Below are 18,058 nucleotides of genomic sequence, written 5' to 3' on the forward strand. Positions count from 1 at the left end.
ACAATAAAAAGGTTGAATTTTGTTTCTAATAAATTTTGAAACCTTTCTTGCAAGTCTTTGAAGGATATAGTTTGTAGTTTTGGGGCAAGCCATGATTTTGAAAATTTAAACTTTCACAAACACCAAAATCAGGAATTCAAGGTTAGCTAAAAGATATAAAGAAAAACAACACAATTTTTTTTATACGATTTCATTAGATTTCACTATCGAATAAAAACTAATTTTTAAAAAAAATAATTAGTTATTATAGTAATTAAATTAGAAACCATTTTTATAAACTAAAATATTTTATTTTTAAATTAATTTATATTATTATTAAATAGTTTTTAAATTTGTATTTAATTATCATTAGAATCTAAAGGTACTGATAATTGTTTTTCTAAAATTGATTTCTATGATTATTTTTTTTTTAAGTACTAAAGGTATTGTTCAGAGTTAGTCCGAACTTACAACACAAAGTATTTTTCTTTTAATTAATGTTTAAATCATATAATTGTCATTCTCAATCCAACGATTTGAATACTTTGTTATTATTTTATAATAAAAAAACACCTTACTATATATAGTTCATAATTACTAATACTTTGACGCTATAATAATTTGTGCTTAACTTGCGGTACATTAGTGTAAATATGTTCGCACTATTTTAACAATATAATAATATACCAATAATTGTGAATATAAATTTAGACTTTTGGATTTTACAAGAGCATATAAAATTGAAAAGGATTAATTTAAATGAAAAAGATATAAATCAATGTCTAAATTTAGAACTGGATTTAAAATATGGTTCAAATTCTAGATCCAATTAAATGTATGGAAAACGGAAATCGAATTTATAAAAAAAAAATGAAAAAACAACCGAAGAATATGAACAATCCAAAATAACCATTAAAAATTCAAAGATTATTAAAAATCAAAATAAACCAAAATGATCACAAATAGTTGAATAGTACATTTGAATATCAACTCGAGATCTAAATGTTCTAGTTTTTTAATATCTATATTGACATTTAAATTTATGTAAGCTGGAACAATCTTAGTTGTGTTCATAAATGTTACAAGAACATAGTAAAACTTCTCAAAACAATTTTTCATTTTTGGTGTTTTTTGTAATTTTACTTTCTCCATTATTTTTTATGCTACAAAATTTAAATCACATATATTCATCTACTTAAGGAGTGAAAGTCTTAACCTAGCCAAGTCACAGTTAATATCCCAGAAAGGAAAAAAAATTTCATGATGAAAAATTTGGAATTTATTTGTTTATTTATTTATCTGAGACAATATGAAGTGTAAACAAGATATTTAGGTTTAAGATCATCAATTACAGAAACAAAGTAAATTTTTGTTTGCACAACTATGTTGGTTTTGTGCTAAAAGCAAACATTTCACCTGCATGAGAAAGAAGGAAAAATTAATCAGAGAACTCACAAACAAAGAAAAAAATGCAGAAAGCACAAACAAAAAAGACACAAATTTGGAACAAAAATATAGCCTAATGTAAATTGGCGTGTGTGCTCACAGGGGAGGTGATGCTGCTGGCATGTCCCACTTGTGTGTTTGGGCGTTTGAAGAAGAAGGTGTGCCCTTAGAGAACAAGGTATGTTGCCTTCAAATTTTTTTCATTAAGAATTTGAGATGCATATGCAAGAATAAAATGTTAGTAAATTTGCCACGTACCTGTTTGTAAAAAGGTTGTGTGGGTTAGTGGTTCAAAATACCTAGACTCAACTAAAATAGTGAATGAGGTGCTTCTCTCATCTCTGTTTTGTTCTTCTCAATTCTCAATGGGTTTTATTTATTGGATGCATCTTCGCAGGAGATGAATTTTGTGAAGTTCAATCCAACTTATTCTTCGTTCAAAGTTTGGAAAGAGCTGTTGAATGGAAGCTTGGATAAAAAATCCAATCTTGGTCATACTTGGAAGGAAGATTGTCATGTCTTTCACTGCTAAGACAACAAACTTAAGGTATGCCATTCCCAAATTTAGTGTCTTCCTGAGGTTCTTTTCTTATTCCCAAAACAAAAACGCCAAAAGCAATTATGGGTTTGATGCAATTGATGATGCTGTGGCCTTATTCAGTCGCTTAATCACTATGCACCCTCTTCCATCTGTTGTAGAATTTAACATGATTTTAGGGTCAATAGTGAAGATGAAGCATTACCCTACTGCTATATCATTGTTTAAACAAATGGGGTTGAGAGGAATCACCCCTTCTATAGTGTCATTGAGCATCTTGATCAACTGTTACTGTCACTTGGGTCACTTGGGTTTTGCCTTTTCAGTGTTGAGCATGGTTCTCAAGAGGGGTTACCAGCCCAATACGGTAACCTTGACTACACTCATGAGAGGGCTTTGTGTCAAAGGTGAGGTTAGGAAAGCAGTGGACTTTCATGATAATGTGGTGGCTCAAGGGTTTCTGTTGGATGAAGTTAGTTATGGGACCTTGATCAATGGGCTGTGTAAAATAGGACAGATAAGAGATGCCTTTGTGTTCATGCAAAAAATGGAAGAGCAGATGGTTAGGCCTAATGTAGTAATCTACAATATGATGATTGATGGTTTGTGCAAAGATGGATTTGTGACTGAGGCGTGTGGTTTATATTCGGAGATTGTTGGCCGGGGAATAAGTCCTGATATTTTTACTTACACTTGTCTAATTCATGGTTTTTGTAGTTTGGGGCAGTGGCGAGAAGTTACCCAGTTGTTGTGTGATATGGTTGATGAAAAGGTCAACCCAAATGTTTATACCTATAATATACTAATTGATGCATTATGTAAAAACAGAATGCTCAGAAAAGCTCATGATATGTGTAATTTGATGATTGAAAGAGGTCAGCAACCAGATGTAGTTACTTTCAACACTTTGATGAGTGGATATTGCTTATACAATGATGTGGATGAGGCAAGAAAGTTATTTGATAGATTTGTTGAGTGGGAAATTGTGCCTGATGTTTGGAGTTATAACATCTTGATTATTGGGTATTGCAAGAGTAAAAGGATTGATGAAGCTTTGATCCTTTTCAATAAAATGCATTACACGAATTTGGTTCCTAATATTGTAACTTACAGTTCTGTTATTGATGGTTTGTGCAAATCTGGGAGAATCTCTTATGCATGGCAACTTTTTAGTGCAATTCATGATGATGGTCCCTCCCCTAATGTTATCACTTACAATATCATGTTAGATGCTCTTTGCAAAATCCAACATATTGACAATGCAATTAAATTATTTAACCTAATGTTTGAAAGGGGATTGACTCCAAATGTCTTGAGTTATAACATCTTGATTAATGGGTATTGCAAGAGTAAGAGGATTGATGAAGCCATGAACCTTTTCAAAGAAATGCGTCACAGAAATTTGGTTCCTGATTCTGTAACTTATAATTCTCTCATTGATGGCCTGTGTAAATCTGGGAGAGTCTCTCATGCATGGGAGCTTTTCTATGCGATGCATGATGGTGGTATGCCAGTTAATGTTATCAGTTATAATATCTTGTTAGATGCCTTTTCCTAATACACCATGTTTTCAAGGAAATCGATTATTGAACCTAATGTTTGAAAGGGGATTGAGTTCTTATGGTGTTAGTCATTGCATCTTGATTGATGAATATTGCAAGGGTTAAAAGGATGGAAGAAGCTATGAATCGCTTCAGAGATATGCCTTGCCACAGTTTGGTTTTTGATACTACAAACTCATATCTCTTCTATTAATGGCTCAGGAATCTACGAGAATATCATCTGCATGGGAACTCATAGATGATATATACATGATAATGCATGGCCATCTATCACTTACAAGTTACAATATCTTGTTTGATGCTTTTCTGCAAAACCAGCATCCTGAAAAGGTGACTAATTTTTTCAGTGGTGTCGAAAAATAATTCTTTGATAGGTGCCCATTGCCGAATTGATAGGTTTTACAGAGATCAAAGACTTAACATTGCACTAGAGATTTTTCAGCATTTTGGCTGAACTTGCTGGTGTGAATGTTCTCACATATAACTCCATTATCAATGGACTCTGCTGAGAAGGTTTGTTCCATCAAGTAGTGGGATTTTTTATGTGCATAAAAATGAGAATGATAAAGCACAGGGGCTACTTCAAGAGATGTTTGCTGGAGATCTGAACAAATGATAAAACCTGGTGAGATACAGTCAAGGTTATCAGACTCGAGAGGTTATCAGACTCGAGAGTCTACGTGAGTCACCACCGGACTCTTAAACTCGAACGGGTTTACGAGGGAACTCAGTTCGAGTTTGATAACCCTGGATACAGTAGCTAATTCACACTGAAAACTATACTTCTAAAGATAGGTTTGGATAGATGCTTAGCAAATGCAGTGTTGTAGCTTTGATGTAGGTTGATTGAACTCCATGGAAAATACATTGTTGCATATAGTCTTGCATGGTCATCTCCAATAGTTCATGAAAGGTGGCACTCTCTTGAGGTAATTGATGTTTTGTAAGAATATTTCAGGCAATTTATATTTATTCTTGGAATGAATTTTCTATTTCTTGAATGAATAATAGTTGTATGTACATACTTGCTTGCACAAGAGAAGCAATTTAGGATAGGGTTTAACTACTTTTTATGAAGTAGCATAGGTGGTGTTTGTGTCATTTTTTATGTACCTTGTGTTTGAATAGAGAATTTCACAATTTCTAACACATTCAATTTGAAAGGGTCGATCTCATTTCAAATTATTTCATTCTTCAAATGTTTTATTTGAAAAAGGCAATTAAAAGTTATTGAACTTTAATTTGTTTTTGTTTGAATAAAGTATTCTAGTTACCATCAAATACTAAGAAAAATTATTTAAATATTAAACAATTTTAATAATTAAAAAATGTTAACATTGATAATGTTTTTAGTTGATCTTGTTTGATGTTATTTTTTGTCAAAGCTCACCAGGATTTTTCAACTCACTTTAACCAAGTTTTTTTCTTGATTGACAAGATTAACATTGTGTCGTTAATAAAAAAAATCATTGTACTAATCAACAAAACAATAACCACAATAAATGTTAATAGAAGAAATGTTGTTCATATTTGTAAGAAAAATAGTCTCTTCGACATTGATCAAGAAAACTCTAACTTATGTCTAATGAGAACAAAATAATTCTAATCATTTAAATAAAAAATAATTTTTTATTTTATCACTAAAAACTTCCTAGTCGACATTAATCAAAAAGTAGTCCTCCCAACTTTGGAAAATTTCTAACTAACATTGACAAGGAAAATCCTAATTAACACTGATAAAAAATAATTGTCAGTAAAATAACTCTAATTGATATTGGTTAAAAACAACCACTACCATCAACTAGAAATAATCTCAATAGACATTAATTGAAAAAAAAAAATGTATTTGACATCAATTCAATAACATTGTTAATGTTGACCAAGAAAATTCTTACAAACGTTGGTTATGAAATAACTAAAGAAATAACTATGACTTCTTTAGCAATAAAGTAATGTTGTTGATGTTGGTCAAAAAATAAACACGGTCGACTTTAGTATGAGAAATTTTTGGTGACATTTATCTATAAACAATATTGAGATTATGACATTCAAACCTCGATCTTTAGTCAAGCTAGCTACCTTTGACAATTTAGTTGAAAAGAAAGTATAAATATTATTAAGAAGTGAACTTTAAATCAAACTCAGAATTTTAAATTTAACTCAACTTCATAAAATTGATTTATAAGATGAGGTTTACACTCACTTATAAACTATAAAAATACTTTAATCTCTAATCGATTTGAGATATCACATGTTTAGAAAAGTTAAATTTGCCCAACTCTTTTACTGCATGAGATATGCATCATACATTTTTAGGTTCTGTAGTATTTTTTAGCATTTTTGTGTGTGTTCTGTTTTGGTGGATCAATTACTCATTATTTTCTAATCAAATGTTTGAAACTTTTCAAGTCCAGGTGTCTAGACACAGGAAAACTTGGTTTTTCTTAGCTGATGTTTAGCACACTTTCATTGTTGAAAGATAGAAACACACTTTGAATAATTCAGTAAAACACACTTTTATATATAATTCAGTAAAATACACAATGTATTTTAATCTTTTTTACATCTACTAATTTAAATTAGTTAATGAACTCTACTAGTTGCTGGAGGAACAATTTGGATTGGTATGTAACTATGTATTAAATGTATCAAATATCAGCATATTGTTTTGCAGTTCCATTTTCAATGGATGTCTGGTTTGTCATTGAAGATGTTTAATTATCAGTTTATTCTTAATGAAATCATTAAGATTCTTCAATCTTTCTGCCATACTATCTCTGAATATGCTGAACTACCAGGATCAGGTAAGGGAATTGGAAAATGCAGTTGCCAAAGAAAGAAAGGAGCAGTTCATGAGCATAAACAGTTGGTGTGGAAGGACCTGAACCCCAAAATTTGTTCTCCATCAATGTTATTTTTCTAATCCTGTGCTGGTGCCAATTGTACTGCTTTAACAATTGCATATTCTGGTTATATTTTTTAAAACAGAAAGAAAGAAATTGAGATTCAATTGAGGGTTGAAATTTTAGACACAATTTTCTGTATTGAATTTACTTTTTTTTGTCTACTACTGCTAGATGTGCTGATTTCATTGTTCAGTAAGATCAAACAATCCGTATCAGCCGAATGATACAAGTTTAGGCGTATTTATTAAAATATGTATTAACAGTAATTAAATCGTCCGAAAATTAGATCATGTGAGTGTTAATGATGACGCATGTCTTAATCAAGGTTTAATTGTTGAATGATCCCAGATATTATAAATAAACACTACAATCAAGATAAATGTACATTTATTATTATCGTATTTAATGCATACAACACTTATTTTATCATTAAAGAACTCTTTGAAAATACTCTCGATCAAGAACAGAAGAGTGACGAAAAAAAAACAAAAGAAATTAAAAAAAAAAACAATTGATCAACCATTAGTATAATGTCTTAACCTATTTTACAATAACAAGTCAACTTTAGGAGAACAAGTATAAATGTGATGTTAAAGCACTTCATAGGGACAATGGTTGCTAATAATATCAATGTTGGATCAAAAGAAAGACATTTTTATATTAAAAGAATGTAAATAACATTTGTATGACTCAGTGGAGCCTAAATTTTCTTTCACTTTACAGTTAACTTTTCCATATGGAATGATAAACTAGTTAATCTCGAGGTAGAAAGCTTGTAAATTTACTTGAACATTGATTTTGGTTAATCATTGTACCAAGAACCAAAGTCTTTCTGTAATCCACATATTACTAATCATTTTTTTTCTTCAATTTTTTGCCAAAATGGAGCATATGATTAGGACCAATCACCCATAATGTCTGTGTATTAATAATATATAATTTATAAGGTGGTGGACCACAATTAGAAAAAAAAAAAGAACAAAAAGGAGAAAAAGTAAAAAGCCCAAAAGGCAAAAGGCAAAGCTTGCGTTTTGCACATAAACCACGGACAAAAAGAATCCTAATCTTCCAATTTGGTAAAAATCAAACAACCCAAAAAAAAGTTTTTAAAAATTAAAATAAACCAACAAAAAATTACTTTCTTTTTATAAAATACTAAAAATAAAAATTGAAAAAACGCTTTTGTAACAACTTAAGCCGCTCCGCCGCTGCAAATTCCGGCGAGCGAGACCGGAAACCGATTGCAAAGGCTCTCTGCCGCCCGTGCTCCGTCGTCGACGTCAGCGGTGGGCGGAAGAACCCTCCCGTCGACAAACAGCACTCTGCCACCGTTTCTCTGCTGGTGGCCGGCGACCATCCCCTCGAGCTCCGCCGCCGTGCCGTAGAACTCGCCGTCTCCGAACCGCCTCTCCACCTCTAGAAACTCGCCGAGCGACGCCGATCTGGTGTCACCGTCGCGGCAAAGCTGCCACCACTTCCGCCGCCTCTCCGCTGCAGTCGATGTCGACACGACGGTAGCCCTTTTCTTCTTTTTGACTGCGGAGGCGGTCCTCCTTGCACCGCCGGTGACCTCGGCGGCGGAATTTGGATTCCGGTGCTGTGATGGGACTCTGAATGTAATGGTTGGGAAGTTCACTCCCATCAGAGTCCCCAATGTGGTGCTTCTGTCATGGAAGAATGATCCGGTGGACTATCATTCAAAAACCAAAAAAAAAAACAAGCTTTTGATTACTTTGACATGAAAAAGGACAAAATTAGATGAAAAAAACTTCTGGGGTATGAAAAAATTGGAGATTTTTTAGAACTCTGAAAGAGGTAAGGTGAATCAGTGAAAGTGAACTTGATGGTACCTCAGTGTCAAGATCAGATGAAGAAATGGAAGAGATTGTGGGTGAAGATGGTGGTGGCACCAATTCAGTGGCAGGATCTAGCATTGCTGTGTTGTGAGTTGTGGTGAGTGAAGGATCAGAGAAAATCTCAGAGGTGTTGTGAAGGTTTTGTGTGAACTATGAATATGTTGAGGTTGAGATTTGTTGGTTTATATGCAGTATAAAGAATTGATGAAAAAGCATGTTGGGATCAAAGGAATAGGATGCTTTTGAAATGATTGTTGCTTTGGGTGATTATCAATTTATCAGCATCAGTGGTGGTGGAAACTTCAAATCCAGTTTAATTTTAATTTGGCCATTTTCTTTGAAACCAAAATAAAGGAGAGTTAGGTAATAGAATTTAAACTTGGAAATTGCATTCTTAATGCAGGTTTTCTTTTCTTTGAAACTTTTGTGAACATTGATAAAGCAGTTAATTTAATGAACTTAATTATATTTGGATAGTTAACTTTAGTCAAATGTTAACCATAATGTGTAAGGTAAGCAATGCCATATGCTGTCATATTTGCTTCTGTTTTTGAGTCTGTGGAAAGAATAATGCAATAAGAGGTCACAGTTTTCTGACTCATAATGGCCAAAGCTAACACCTATTAGTATTTGGTTTCTGATTCTTACCTTAATTTCCTTCATCTCTAGTCTCTATATTCTTATAGGTTACATTTGAGAAAAGGTGGAGGGATAAGTCAAAATGTATTGGTAAGAATGCCTCCATTATTGTTTTTACCTTTTTTAAGTTTTCCTCTTTTCTGTGCTCAGAACAAAATTTTCTTTACTCCTTACTTTTGTACAGAATAGCTTAATTTAGTATTTGATAGCTGTCTGAGGAAATGTTTATCATAGGTCTGATTTCTTTTATATGACTCTTGTTTTTGAAAGGAATGAGTTCCCAGATAGATACTTCAAATATTTTTTAAGAGATTGGATTTGTTGATAATCCATCAGTTGAATTATCTTATATTACCACTTCTAAAAATAGAAGCAAAAATAATATTTTACTTAAATATGGACAATATAAGATATAATTTTTTTTTTTAAAGATTATTGTTCTCGAACACGTGTGTTGAGACTTAGAGAACGATCACTCTTCTACTCTCTTCGATCGGTTGCTATCACTTCAAGCTTCCTGTTTCTCCTTCCTCCTCTTGGTTGTCTGGTCTTACATAGGGATGGTACCTGCAGAAGACACTCAAAAGCTCTAGTCAATCAGGGTGTCGACACTCGAGTGTCAGAGTATGATAGATAATGATACCTGGTTCTTGGAGTTTGTGTTATTTATATTACTTTAATAAACTTGTTGCCATGAGTTGATCGGTCGCGTATCAATCGTCCGGATAGAATTATAAATTGGTATTTTTCATTGTACATTGTACTGTTCTCAAAGTAATTTTTTTAGCTAAAGATGCGAGATTTAAGTAGAATACTACCTTTGTGGCAATCAAGGAGAAACTAATATTTTTTTATGTGAATCCATATAAAAGCAACTTTCTCTTTTAAATAATTTAATATATAATCCTAGGTGAGATATAATACATAGAGGAAAACATTTTAGGCTTTCAACAACAAGAGGTACTTCAGATGCAAAAGGCACTATTGTTCAGTTGAAACAGTACAATAACTTCATTTAAATTGCAAAATCAAAACTATGAACCATTAATAAATTATAATATGGTCTAAAAAAATGGGTAATGAGATTAATTTAATATGGTCCTCTGGAACATTAGTTATAGCTTCTGTCCATTCAAAAATGTTGGTTTAATTAAAGTTTGGAAATTGGACAGAAACAATAATTGAATTATTAACATCTATTGTAACATGAAGCATAGTTTTGAATGAGTGCAGAGAGATAACCTAATGATGATTCTGAGTGGTAAAAGATGAATTATAATATGAACCATTATAACATGCTTTAGGAAAAGGTAAGGAGATCAATTAAATATTAAGTACTGAAACATCATAAGTCAAAAAAAACACTGATATAATAAAATATGTTAAGACTGATCAGGTAGCATTAAGAGAGAAAATATAAATTATAATAGGCAGAAATATAAATTATAACCGAACAGCAAAATTAGAATATATAATGGTTTGAATCTTTGTTGAAAAACATGTTGGTATTTAATATTTCACTAAAAAAATTATTAAATAAAAATCAATATTAAAGATAAAAATAATTAATTGTTATATTGACAAAATAAATAGGACTTTAAAGACTAAAAAAAATTATTGGTATCTAATTTAATTTCTATTATTAATAAATTATTTCTAAATTGGTATCTAATTAAATACTAAGATTTTTAGATACCAGAATTTAAATAATTGGTAGGTAAAACTTAGGTTAGTTAATTAGATACCAATTTATTATCAATAATAAAAACTAATTTAGAAACCAATAATTTTTTTAATCTTTAAAATAATATCTAATTTAGTTAATATAGAAAAAATTTGTCTATAAAATTCAAAATAAAGTAAAATCAAAATACCTAGTAATTAATTTTCATTTGTAAGAGGAGCTAAAAAAATGTAGAGGGTGATGAGAAAATTTGGATTCGTTTTTCAATAGAGAATTGTTAACCATCTATTTGGCATGGAATCTAACATAAAGTGTAAGTAAATTACAAGAAAATGGTGCTTCAAAACTTCAATTTAAGCCAAAGCTAGCTTGAAAGGGACTATCACATGATGTAATGGCCAAGTGTGGTGGTATATTTCTGTCCATATCCCCAACTAAAAGGTGAATTAAAGGTTAATGTTCTTGGCTTCTCTTATCATCATTCCAGCTCCAAGACACCATTGAGATTGAACTATAATAGACAAAAATTTCACTCGTGAGTGTATGTTTTTGCAACCCTTTTAATAATCTTTTCTGAATATGTTGTGTTCTTTTTTATTGTTGTGGTTTTTTTTATCGATTTAACAATAGTCTCTTTCAAATTGTTTGAATTGATGAGTAATATATATAGATAGGATGATGTAATAAAATTGTTTGAATTGAGGAGAGATATATTTGCAAGAAACTTTATCTTCAACAAAGAGAAATAAACTAATAGATACATAAATTATATGTCTTAGCATTGTCATTTATTTATATTACTTTTATTTTACTTTTACATCTATAAATTTAAATTTAGGAGTAAACTCGTATAATTTGTGTTGAAGATCTTACGTTAACTTAAGATAAAACTAATTTATAATATATAAATAAATGTAAATTTTACTTTTTACACATTTATTTTATAAAGTTGAGTTAGGTTTAAAATTTACTTTTCAAAAGTTTTTCAAAAGTTTCTAATGAGAATACTCATACTTAGTATACATGACATTATCTATGATAATCTATTAATAAGTTAAAACTTTGTTACCAAGGTGTTTTTGATAGTTTAAGATTTCTTTAGGTGTTCATACAACCTTGTGAGTTGTTATAACTCATTTTAAATTGTGGAATGGGCAGCATAGTGCATGAGTCATATGATATGATATGATCAGAAGGGAATTGCATAAAGTGGAAAAGGGCTATGCCATCATACTTGGCGCACGAGGTTCAGCACATCAAACTCATATAGTCATTTCTAATTCAGACTAAATTCACATGGAATTTCAGTTTTCTTTAACTTTACAGTTCAATAGGGGGGTTGGAGATTCATGGAAAAAGTTTCAAGCACAAACATGGCTCATTCATTCTACAAAGGTTTTTGCCTTTTTAAATTTGAGAGCATATTTTCTATTATTTGTTTATACGGATAAATTTTAAAATACGAACTTATTTTACCATGTTTCTCACTTTAAAAAATCGTGTATGAAACAATAAATATAACAAATATTTTCCACTCTTTTCCTTTTTCAATGCCATCTTGAAAAAAATCAAGGAATATGTTAACTTGAAGTAGTATCTATTCCACTACTATTAATCATTTCTAAAATAAAATTATTATAGAAATATATTTACTTGAAAAGGATGAATAGCATACATGTGTGTAGTAGCGAATATATTGAGAAATTTTGTGGAGCTATTAAAGTAAAAGGTTAACGTGGAGCTATTATCTAGTGTAAAAAAAATAATGACATTACAAGAGATATTTTGAAGTTCATTGCAAGGCATAAAACTATCAACACAGAAGAATGTTAGGAGTATCATAATATCTTACGGAATACTGAATCAAGTGCTGAAATTCCATAACATGACAACAATATATTAGTCTTTCAAGCTAAGTCATTTCTCTGTCTATGTACCTTCATTCCTAATTCCATGTCAGTATACTTCTTATGGTCCCATGAACATTTGAGTATACTGTACACTAAATGTAACTATATCTTTTTGGCTTGAACAGACTATGAATATTGAATGTGAAGGTCACTCACATGACTTCACTTGGCAACAAGATGAGAGGTACAGAGAGCAAAAAAAACACCTAAAACAACTGCAGGAAATTTGGATAATAAAAATTGGCACAGAAACTATTTTTTTGGAGAAAACTCTATGGTAGAAAATCTGAATGATTTTTTTTTTTCTAAATCGACCTTTTACTGTGTTCATCTGTCAGCAGGGATTGGAAGATCATTGGCCCCAAAATTGAAGCTTATAATTAAAAGCAAAAGCTTATGAGATGAGATGTGATGTACAGGAAAGGAATACTTCTGTTTTATGAACAAAATGCTAAAGTAAACTATGGCAACATAGTCTCATAGTGTAGATCATGAGAAAAATGCAAACCTAATCTGATCATATAAGCTTGATTAAAGAAATTTACATGGGGGGGAAATCGTGGATAAAATCATTCCACATTTCAGCAGCAATAGAGTCCCTTAACTGTGAAGCAAGTACAATTTCTTCAGAATCAAAAGTATGATCTGATGGCTGAGTCTGGCTCTCAATATTCATCTTTGGTGGCACTGTCATCTCTAATGGGGGTTGTGATTCTTCCATTGGAAATGAACCCTGCTCATACATCTTGAAAAGCCAATCATCTGACTTCTCCTTGCGAATGAAATTGTGTAATGCACATGCAGCCACCACCAACTTCACTTGTGTTTGTAATGGGTAAGAAGGAGCAGACATCAATATAGGAAACCGTGCCTTTAAAGCCCCGAAAGTTCGATCTATGACATTTCGTAATAAGGAGTGCCGTTGATTGAATAGCTCTCTAGCATCTTGTGGGTGGAAATCGCTGGGAAATTCCTTGTAGTAGGGAGCAATGGGATACGGAGCAACGAAACCTGGCACATTTGGATACCTACCATCTACGATGTAGTATTTACCTGTATCATAAGACAAAGTGTATGGAAGTCATAGGAAATAATTAATCATTTGATTTGACCCTTAAGTTTGCATCATGTTTCATTTTTGTTGTATTGGCTTCATCATATGTTTCGATTAAGTCTTAAATATAAAACGAAGTTGGAAATGTTTTCCCTTAGTTGCTTTGTGAAAATAGGAATACATCACCAATCACCTAAGGTGGCATTTGGCATTGTCATCTCCTAATCATCAATCTTTCACAACTACAACCAAATAAAAGTTGAAATCAGCTAAATAATGAAAGATGTACTATCTTGATCAACTTCAACTTGATGCAGCTAAAGGATCGATAGGAAAAAATTCCAATGCGTTTGGTTCAAATGATAAAAGGGAAAGGAAGAGTCTCATTTTTGCGTTTGATTCAAGAAAAGGGCAGGGAAAACATGAATCACATACAGTAACATCATTACTAATATTAAAGGGGATGAGGAAGCAATTTAGTTAGTATAGTCCAAAGGTTATAAATTACTTTCCCTCTCCAACAAATTCACTCAATATCAGAGGAGAGAAAAATAGATGGAAGGGGGATTTTGGCGGCCAGTCATTTCCTCTCCACCCAACCAACTTTTTGAACCAAAAGAGATCAAATTAAAAAAAAAAAACTTCCTCTCCCTTTATTTCCCTCCAATCAAATACACCATACTTTTTTTTTTCAAACCAAATTAATGGGCATATGGGGAGAGAACATAAAATCCTCAAATCCAAAAAATGAGCCATGGTGAATTTCATCGACTAGGCCGCTCAACCCCAATATCATCTCTTTGAGCTTTGAGTAGAACAAATATAGGGACGGACAATGAGTCAACAGGATTCAATGAAGGTGTGAGAAATGGAAGGAAGAAAATGAGACGTATGGTTTTTGTGTGTGAGAAATGGACCGAAGAAACTTCAAGGAAAAATATTCATATGGTAATGGGTGAGTTAACAGGATTGATGCCTAGTATTTCCACCGTGCGGAACTTGCATCTCGACTTTTTTGGGGAGAAGTAGAAACAAGTTCAAACAATACACGAAGTTAGAGAAGCCAAATAGAGAGCAACATGAAGTTTTTTTTTTATTTAGTATGAAGAAGGATGAATCATAACAAGCATAATTTCATAACAATGAACCAAAAACACTTGTTGAGTTGGAAGTGATTTTTTTTTCCATAACAACACTTAAATTCGAAGGTTGCTACATAGACAATGCGCAACGAATTTTAGTTAACTGTTTTTTATACAAAAATGAAATGGGTAGCTAGTTGAAAGGGTTGGTTATAAGAACATTACATCTAGTAACTCTCATTTATTTAGGACATAATTGAAGCATAAAACTTTTCGTACAATAATGAAAATAATGTGAATTTAAAAGGCCAAGGAGTTCTGTTCTTCCTAATCAATTCATATATCATAGTACTGAAATAAAATGACTTTAACTTCCTAGTGTTAAAACTTGGTTTCATTCAAGAGACAGAGTTCAAACAGTATTACTACCTAAATCATAACTGCATTTTACATAAATTTACCGAGATAACAGAATATTTACCTTCAGGGACCTGCAATTTGTTTCGTCTTGTGATTGCTGAATTAAAAACTTGCAAGTCTGTAGCAGATCCTTCCCATCCAGCCAAAACATAATGGAACTTGAGGTCAAATGAGCAAGCTGCCAGAATATTCTGTGAAAGCAAACCATTCTTATTGCGGAAAGGTCCTTGCTCATCTACACCTACCGTCACTGGTACATGCATACCATCAATTACTCCCACACAATCCTATTAAGGAGTTTATAAAAAGTAAGATAAAATAAACCCATACAAGATACTGATTAAACTCATTTCTGAAATCTTACTTTAAAATATGGATAAAATCTAGGATCTTCAAGGATTTCTGAAGGAACACCAGATCCGGGAGGCTGAAATAGATCCAGTGAAATTGACATTATAGCATTCAAAACATGGTTAAAGTGACGACTAATAGTTTCTCCAGAATAACGAAATAACTCTTGAACTGCCCTTGTCCGTAGATTATGACCAATAATGAACACAAATATGGCCAGTTGCTCCTCAATTTTGATTCGATTTGTGTGGTGCAATAAACCCTTGGCTCGCAGGATATTACATAACTTATAAAATACAGGCTTATCCATGCGAAAACTCTCCAGACAACATTCATTTTGACCATTGAGTACTTCATCAACAAATTTAGCACCATTAGATGCTAAACGGATCAGTTCCTTCGGAACATGATTTCTGGAGACTCCATCATTTTCCTCTTCAGAACTCTCCATTAAGGAGTTATGACTGCTTCTGAGTTCTGATAGATGTTATACGTCAGTAGATAGAAATATGAAAATGAAATTTGTCGTACAATCAGAATGTTAATCAATGGCCAGTCATTCATACATTTTCAAACTCTTCCTCCCTATCTCTTTCGCATGTGAGACTAAAAGCCAGACAAGTAAGTTTTCTCAAATTATGCCATTAAGGCATAGTTACAAACAGAACTTAGTTCCAATTTTGTATTCTTCAACGTAATATACACTCTAGACAAAACCTACAATGCCACCCCACCACTCCCGGCAGATCTCAATATAAGCTTCATTTATCAAAAAATAAAAACTAAAGCAGGCAACAAATACACAGTCATAAATTGCAGAGAAAAGACTAAGCACCAAGCATGGAAAGCACACGGAATGATAACCATCTACTCAACTTCCCTCATACACCATGTTTTTGCATTTGCATCAAGTCCGTATTGCATTTAAAGCCAGAAAATGAAAATATGAAGTTTATGCAGTTCTTCAAAAAAATTCCTTTGACAATTTAAAATAGTCAGCAACGGTCCTACCTAGTAGAGGAGAGCGTTTATGTAAAAAATTAATATGTAAATGCAACATCAAGTACCTAGACAATAGTTAGGAAGCAGGGATATGGCGTGCAACATGGATATGATACGACAGAGCAGACAAATTTTAAAAATCATAAACATAACACAATTATAAGACAATGCATATAACTAATATAAAAATTAACATAAAACACAGATCTTAAATCAGAAGAGAGAACAAATTCCTTGTAAATATAATAAAATTTTATACTTTATCTAAGAATTGTGATAATTCTATCCGTATTAGTGTAAAGTTTAAAAAGGAAAATTAAATACAGGTGAAAGCAGTCAAAGTGCTATGGATTCTTAACATGGATACTTGTCTGACACAACTAAGAAACGACACAGCTACTACTTTAAATGCTCCATTTGATGGCCCTTTTCTTCTCTCATTCTTCGTTTCATGCTGGGCAGAAATGCCTGTAATTAATCACTCCCACAATCAAAACTGAAAAGTGAAATGCTCACAACAACTTTTTAAATACCTCAGGTATTGACTTAAGCTTATTAGGAACAACAAATTTTTTGCGTCTAACTTCATATTCATTTAATCTCCCTCGTGAATATATAATCTACAATAAACTTCAACAAACAACAGCAAAGAATAAGTTACTAGCAATAATCAAACTAAAAATTCAAGAATGCACAAAAAGGATTGTTCACTTTTACACAACCACACACAATACCTAAGTAAACACCATCAATGTACACACATTAGAAACAAGACCATCCTCAACCTCACACGAGGCTTTGAAAAACTGTTCGCGATCGCGATTGCGGCTGCAACGTCAACGCGACCGCAACTATGGTCCATTTATCTGTTATTTGGCACAATATAAAAAAAAAAAACGCGCAGCAATTTAAAAAACCTCTTCTGCAGACACAACAGGTTCATGCAATGCAGCAACAAAATGCAAAGAGAGGAACATTCACATGCTCTTGCTGCAAACAATTACCGCGAATTCGCACCTTAGATAAATGTGTGACGGAGATTGAACTCGCTCACTCCCAGTTTGTCAGCACAGAAACAGTGAAACCGCGATTCCAAATGCGGCCGCCAGAAGTGATTTTGTTGCAGTGAAAGTAATTCGCAATCGTAACGCTTTTCACAATCTAAGAGACAGAAAATCGAAAGGGAAAATAATTGAAAAAATTTCTCAACAGCCAAACAGAAAAGAGAGAGAAAAATTACTTCACAGTTGGACTGGTACGGTACCTGACACAGTAATAGAATTGCACGTTATCATTATTTTATAGATAAAATTGAAAAATATGTTATTTTATTCCTATTTTTTTTATAAAAATTTACATGTTAGTTATTATGAAAAAAATTATTAAATAAAAAAATATATAAAAATATGGAATGACTAGCAAAACCTATATGTTAACAAAAAGATGAAACTGTCCTTAATTTCTAAAATTAAGGGCATTTTTAGAAATTAAAATAATATGTTGGGTGCAGGTTAAAAATGATTGGGTGTAGGAAACATTTGTCCAAAAACAATACATAGATAAACTATATATATCCATAAAAAATTCTAAGACCAGAGTACAATAAAATGGTTCTCTATTAATAAATTT

The 18,058-nt window shown here is 32.1% G+C and overlaps 3 protein-coding genes across 5 annotated transcripts; 1 reads left to right on the top strand and 2 right to left on the bottom strand.

Annotated features, from left to right (window-relative positions):
* Nucleotides 1-1,384: 1,384 nt before the first annotated feature.
* On the top strand, nucleotides 1,385-4,506 carry LOC137837935 (putative pentatricopeptide repeat-containing protein At1g12700, mitochondrial). The gene is made up of 2 exons (XM_068647117.1): nucleotides 1,385-1,603; nucleotides 1,823-4,506. The coding sequence occupies exon 2, from the start codon at nucleotides 1,887-1,889 to the stop codon at nucleotides 3,519-3,521; it is 1,635 nt and encodes a 544-aa protein (XP_068503218.1). The 5' UTR covers nucleotides 1,385-1,603; nucleotides 1,823-1,886; the 3' UTR covers nucleotides 3,522-4,506.
* A 2,820-nt stretch (nucleotides 4,507-7,326) lies between these two features.
* On the bottom strand, nucleotides 7,327-8,630 carry LOC137837942 (uncharacterized protein At3g17950-like). The gene is made up of 2 exons (XM_068647125.1): nucleotides 8,282-8,630; nucleotides 7,327-8,121 (listed from the first exon to the last, which is right to left on the bottom strand). Exons 1-2 carry the CDS (start codon nucleotides 8,363-8,365, stop codon nucleotides 7,624-7,626), a joined length of 582 nt encoding a protein of 193 aa, XP_068503226.1. The 5' UTR covers nucleotides 8,366-8,630; the 3' UTR covers nucleotides 7,327-7,623.
* A 4,245-nt stretch (nucleotides 8,631-12,875) lies between these two features.
* On the bottom strand, nucleotides 12,876-17,703 carry LOC137837937 (uncharacterized). 3 transcript variants are annotated; one of them, XM_068647120.1, is made up of 5 exons: nucleotides 17,670-17,703; nucleotides 17,447-17,590; nucleotides 15,441-15,904; nucleotides 15,138-15,363; nucleotides 12,876-13,573 (listed from the first exon to the last, which is right to left on the bottom strand). In XM_068647120.1, exons 3-5 carry the CDS (start codon nucleotides 15,876-15,878, stop codon nucleotides 13,062-13,064), a joined length of 1,176 nt encoding a protein of 391 aa, XP_068503221.1. In that variant the 5' UTR covers nucleotides 15,879-15,904; nucleotides 17,447-17,590; nucleotides 17,670-17,703; the 3' UTR covers nucleotides 12,876-13,061. The 3 variants fall into 3 exon arrangements, with proteins under 3 accessions (XP_068503221.1, XP_068503220.1, XP_068503222.1); XM_068647119.1 differs by lacking the exon at nucleotides 17,670-17,703 and having other exon boundaries at nucleotides 17,447-17,669; XM_068647121.1 differs by lacking the exons at nucleotides 17,447-17,590; nucleotides 17,670-17,703 and adding an exon at nucleotides 17,347-17,364.
* Nucleotides 17,704-18,058: the final 355 nt, after the last annotated feature.

The sequence above is a fragment of the Phaseolus vulgaris genome, chromosome 4, assembly GCF_000499845.2.
Source record: "Phaseolus vulgaris cultivar G19833 chromosome 4, P. vulgaris v2.0, whole genome shotgun sequence".
Taxonomy (NCBI): domain Eukaryota; kingdom Viridiplantae; phylum Streptophyta; class Magnoliopsida; order Fabales; family Fabaceae; genus Phaseolus; species Phaseolus vulgaris.